Genomic DNA, 5534 nt, shown 5'->3' with positions numbered 1-5534 from the left:
GCTGAACAAAGGAGAATATTTGGAAATAATTTAAGAGATTTCAATGTATTTTTATACAAATAAATATTTGTAAATAAAGTTAAATATTTTGAAAAGTATAAAAGCTACAAAAAAAACCAAACAAACAAAAGTCACGGTACGCGTCGTCTTCTGAACATCCTGATAAATGAACGGCTAAAACCAAGGATCCAAAGTAGTTAGGCTGGAAAAAAAAGACATACAAAACAAACAAAAACAATTGTGTGAATCCTGAATCAGCGCTCTAACAGAGGATGATGTCAAAGCTAAATAATAAATGTGAAATCCTGGTGATTTCTGGGGGTGGGGGTGGGGGGTCGCAGGGTTTGTGTGGCAGCAGCTGACCGCTATCAGAGCGTGTGCTTCCTGTCAGATCTGTGGCTGGGACTCTTTTTCCTGGTGGCTCAGCAGATTTTCTGCATGTGTGTGTTTATAAGTGTCTGTGTGCCGCTGCTGTGATGGTGACCCTTATATCTGCCCTGACGCTGGCTGCTCTGCAGCTAATTCAGGCTTGGATCTCAGCTTCTGGCAGGTCTGGGGTTTTTCTGTGTCAAAGATGGGGATGATGGAAACAAAACCCACCTGGAACTATTTGTACAGTTTCTCTGCCTCTCCCTTTTCTTTTTGTTGGGTCRTCTGATTGCCGTGTTTTGTTACAGAAGGTTTTTTGTTCTTACAGAACCTTAAAATAGTCGAGTTATTAAATTAGCCAAGATTATTCCCRGTTTGGATTATTTAGAGTTAAAGCAGCCCGACTGAACAGTTATTGAAAAGGTGAGGTGAATGTTTGGGCTTTTTTTGTTTAATTCAGTGACCCACAGGGGTTCTTGGCCTGGTATTGTGTAACCAGTGCCTGGTGCTGACTGAGCAGGAGAGCACTGGAACGATCCGGCTCTGAGAACAACCAGGCTCCTTGTTGCACGCATGGAAAAAGGATAAAGATTAAAAAAAAGGGGGGAAACGTGCTGCGTCCACTTACTGACCTCAAATAAGCTCATAYATACCTGACTTTATACTTAAAGACTTTAAGCCTGGCTGTTATTTAAGAACTGAACATCTTGCTGATCTAATTGAATTATTACAAAATGAACAAAGAAAATTATTATAAAAACAATATATATTGTGTTTAGGTGCGATAGTAATGTATTGAAATTTACCAGGAARTTCAGAACTTGAATTTTTTCTACATAATGACTTAATAAATTAAAAGCTTGAGGCTTGAAAATGTAATTGAAGTAATTTTATTAARTCATCTACTTACAGTACGAGGTTAGAAGTATTACCACTAATACAGGTCAAGTTAACTAAAAAAGTTTTTTTTAGCGTCTCGACGTTTATTCTCTAAAAAAGGAGAACCCAAATCATTTTTTTTAAATTATGTTATACACAATAACAAACAGTAACATTACTTCACAGATTTTTTTGTGAGTTTTTTTTAATTTTCTCCATGTTTCTTTGGTTTTCTTTTCTTTACTTTCTTGGTTTTGACTTTGCCCTCTGGCYACTCAGGCCAAGTTTTCTTTTGATTTAATTTAGGGGAAAATAACATTAACTTTATCAATCAAACTTTATAAATACAATAATGTTTATGAAGTGTTTTACAMGAAGTAAAAATTAAACATAAGCAAAGCTGATAGCTACAAACAAACATTTTGTGTAATAATCTGATTGAATTAAACAACAATGACTTTGTCATGAGCGACAAAAAGAACTGAGGAAACACAACTTTCCTATTTAGGAAACATCAGAAATATTTGCTGAAATTGTTTTTTTTTATTCAAACAGTAAAAGCATGAATTCAGCTCTATAAACCCAAAAGTAACAAAAACAATATGTTGATGAGAATAAATCAGTGGCTAAGTTCAAATAAGRTCATTTGTTTCCATTAAAATAAGGCATTGTGGTAAGAAAATAGATTAAAATAAATTAGTTTAAGACTAAAATGCGATCAAACTAAACAGACCTCGGGTTAGTTAGAATTTGTAAACAAAAAGTTGAACTAAAAGCCAAACTGATAACCTCTGTAATCAAATTATAACGTGTTTATTCTTGTTTTCAGTCCTTAAACACAAACTAGTTTGACTCAGTTTTTGGTGTTTTTTACTTTGAAGGTGAATCCATTCATTGATTTTTGTTTTGTTTTGTTTGTTTGCAGCTTTAATCTCATCTGTACACACGAGAGGTCAAGGCTGAGCCGTGTAACTGCTCTGATTAGATCATGTTTCTGCCAAAGTTTAAATCCACTAACAAGCTTTCTGCAGCATGTCCTGTTTCCTGATTTTAAATGCTCAAACCATTAAGGGAAAACCACAGGGTTGTCAGTTTGCTCTCTAAACCTTTTGCTCACCAGGAGATAACACGAGTCATTCTGCCGCCATTTGACATCACGTGAGAAACAGCAACAGCTGCTGCGTGTCAGGATCAACACTCAGACCACATGGGCTCCAAATCTGACGTTTTTTTAATCATTTACTGGTAAAATAAGGATGAAAAATGAGTGGAGGAGTAAAAAGATGAAGAGACAAGACAGTCAAAGCATTAGATCGGGTCAGCGTGAGTAGATTAATACCCCACCCATAAACAGTGAGGGGATTGTGCTTCTGTGAGGCCCCCCCTCCAGACTCTGAACCAGGGTCTTTGTAAAACAGAGAGGGGCTAACGAGGGAGGATGTGTGGAGGAGAGGGCAAACAGAGTCCATGTGATCTGAGTCCTCTGATTTGATTTACATAGTGAGACAYATGGGGAACACCGCACAGATACGTGTTTATTTCAGTAATTAGTGGATTTTAGAAGCTAGAAGTAAAGAGGAACACACTTCTTTCAGATGTTTTGTTTGTTTTAAGCTGTAAATTGACTCATCTGCTGAAGTATGAGTAAACTTGCAAAACTCGTTTTGTGCAGGGAGTGAAGAAACCCTTCACAGAAGTCATCAAGGCGAACATAGGTGATGCCCACGCTATGGGTCAGAGACCAATCACCTTTTTCAGACAGGTTGGACACACATTTCACCATTTAATCTCTAAAAATACATTTTTTTAAAGTCTCAGTCAGCACCGACTCTTGTGAACTGGTAATGAAGCAAGAGGAAAGTATTTTGTAAACAAACTGTATTTTGTAACCATTTCTTTATGTTTCATAACTGTCGTCCCTGGCTCTCAGGTTCTGGCTCTGTGTTCGTACCCCGAACTCCTGGACGACAACAAGATTCCGGACGACGCCAAGAAGAGAGCGCGGCGAATCCTCGATGCCTGCGGAGGCCACAGCATAGGTCAGACAAGCAGCTTCCTAATCATTAACTCAGTCATAGYTGTCGTTGTGAAAAAGTGTCGTCTTGTTGCAGCGGTTTGTTCTGAGTCAGAGTTCACTCTTGTGTTCTGAAGGGGCCTACAGTGCCAGCCAGGGGATTGAATGCGTGCGCCAGGATGTGGCCCGGTACATAGAGAGGAGAGACGGAGGCATCCCCTCCAACCCCGACAACATCTACCTCTCAACTGGGGCCAGCGATGCCATCGTGGTAGCTGTCACACACCTGTTACCTGTTGTCATTCTGCAGAGCAGTGTTTTTAACGCTGTTTTATTGCTACTTTAATCCAAACCAGTGACATATTTTCCTTTTCGAACTGTCCTTTATTGAACTTTTGTTAATTATAAACTCACTTGTACTTTGATCATCTGTGCATCACTCCACCCACCGACCTTTGGCACYTTCTTGTGATCAAATCATGCAACTGAATAACTTCAGGATATGTTCCAGTGATYCAAACAGATACTAAAACTGTTCCACACAGAGCTGTGAGTCAAACTGTTCCTGTACTGGTTTAACCTGTACACGAGTCCCACAAGTCTAAAAACTCAGGTCATTTTGACCTACGAGCATCAGTAGAGCTAAACTAGAGAACTAGTTTCCTGTTTCCTGTGAAAAAGACTGAATGACTTCACTAAATTTGCTGAAGCAGCTGAAACACTAAAAGAAGGAAAATGCTAGCTAAAAGACGATAAATGCTATTTAAAAGAAGTAAAACTTTGGCTAAAAGATGCTAAATGCAATTTAAAGTAAGTAAAACGAGCTAAAAGAAGTAAAACTTCAACTTAAAGAAGCACAATACTAGCTAAAAGAAGCTAATTGTTATTTAAAAATGCAAAAAGCTAGCTAAAGAAGCTCAATGCTAGCTAAAAGCAAGGTACTAGCTAAAAGAAGTAAAGTGATAGATAAAAGGATTAAAATGCGTTTATTGAAGCAAAATGCTAACTAAGAGAAGCAAAAACTCTAGCAAATGCTAAATAAAAGCCTAAAGAGCCCAAACACGTCATAAAAAGCCTGTTTCCAAAAGAAGTAAAACATTAGAAGTATCTAAAAGGAGCCAAATACTATGTAAAAGAAGCTAAATGCTATCTAAAAGAAGAAAAACATTAGCTAAAAGCAAAATACCATCTAAAAGAAGTAAAAAACTAGCTTAAAGAAGTTTAAAAAAACTAGCTTAAAAAAGCTAAATGCTAGCTAAAAAATGCAAAATGCTAGCTAAAAAATGCAAAATGCTAGCTAAAAGAAGTAAAACATTAGCTTAAAGAAGCAAAATGTAATTTGAAAGAAGTAAAACTCTAGCTAAAAAAAGCAAAATGCTAGCTAAACGAAGCAAAATGCTAGCTAAAATCATTTTAGAAAATATAAAAGTTGCAAAGTTAAGCTACCATCTCCTGATTGAGCTGCATGTTGTGATTTATGAAAAACATCAGTGTGAATGCTGAAAGCATYGTTTAATCATCTCCTCTTCTGTTCCTTCCTTTACCACGTCCTCTGATCTCAGACCATCCTGAAGATGCTGGTGTGCGGTGAGGGTCGGGACCGTACGGGAGTCATGATCTCCATCCCTCAGTACCCGCTGTACTCGGCAGCCCTGGCGGACCTCGGCGCCGTGCAGATCAGTTACTACCTGGACGAGGAGAACTGCTGGAGTCTGAACGTGGCCGAGCTCAGGAGGGCGCTGAATGAAGCGAAACAGCACTGCAAACCTCGAGTCCTGTGCATCATCAACCCCGGGAACCCAACAGGTCGGTCCTCTCTTCGTACTGAGGCACACATGAACGCAGACTTGGACTCGGCTCACGCTTCGTTGCTCTTGTTTGTTTCACGCTGCAGGTCAGGTCCAGAGCAGGCAGTGCATCGAAGACGTGATCCGATTCGCTAAAGAGGAGCGTCTCTTCCTCATGGCTGATGAGGTAAAGAAATGAAAGGTTTATTTGACACCTCTTGAGCCCCATGCCCCCGTTACCGGGGGCAAAACAGTTTTTTTTTCTTTTAACTTCTTTTAACTTCAGATCTGTCAGTTGAACCTGGACATGTTTGCTATCAAAAGAAAGCTACGAATCTTGGCTAAAAGCTCATGGAAACTATTTATACATCCACCAAACACAGTTCAGATGACAAGCAGTTGAATCAGCAAGTAAACAAACTGTACAAAATGGCATCATTGCAAATCTGTAAATACGTTAAAACAAATCTGTAAAGGATATATAT

At 38.7% G+C, this 5534-nt stretch overlaps 1 protein-coding gene across 1 annotated transcript in view; it reads left to right on the top strand.

The window, feature by feature from the left end:
• Positions 1-5534, top strand: part of si:ch211-217a12.1 (alanine aminotransferase 2-like) — a 17010-nt gene that overhangs the window by 6401 nt on the left and 5075 nt on the right. The window contains exons 3-7 of the mRNA XM_014018755.1: positions 2921-3010; positions 3179-3287; positions 3400-3533; positions 4825-5068; positions 5157-5236. Coding sequence (XP_013874209.1) covers positions 2921-3010; positions 3179-3287; positions 3400-3533; positions 4825-5068; positions 5157-5236 — 657 coding nt within the window. The remainder of the gene's footprint in view (positions 1-2920; positions 3011-3178; positions 3288-3399; positions 3534-4824; positions 5069-5156; positions 5237-5534) is intronic.

Source organism: Austrofundulus limnaeus, unplaced genomic scaffold (assembly GCF_001266775.1).
Source record: "Austrofundulus limnaeus strain Quisiro unplaced genomic scaffold, Austrofundulus_limnaeus-1.0 Scaffold201, whole genome shotgun sequence".
In the NCBI taxonomy this organism is placed as follows: domain Eukaryota; kingdom Metazoa; phylum Chordata; class Actinopteri; order Cyprinodontiformes; family Rivulidae; genus Austrofundulus; species Austrofundulus limnaeus.
The sequence above is the reverse complement of the archived record's forward strand: the minus strand, read 5'-3'. Positions and strand labels throughout refer to the sequence as shown.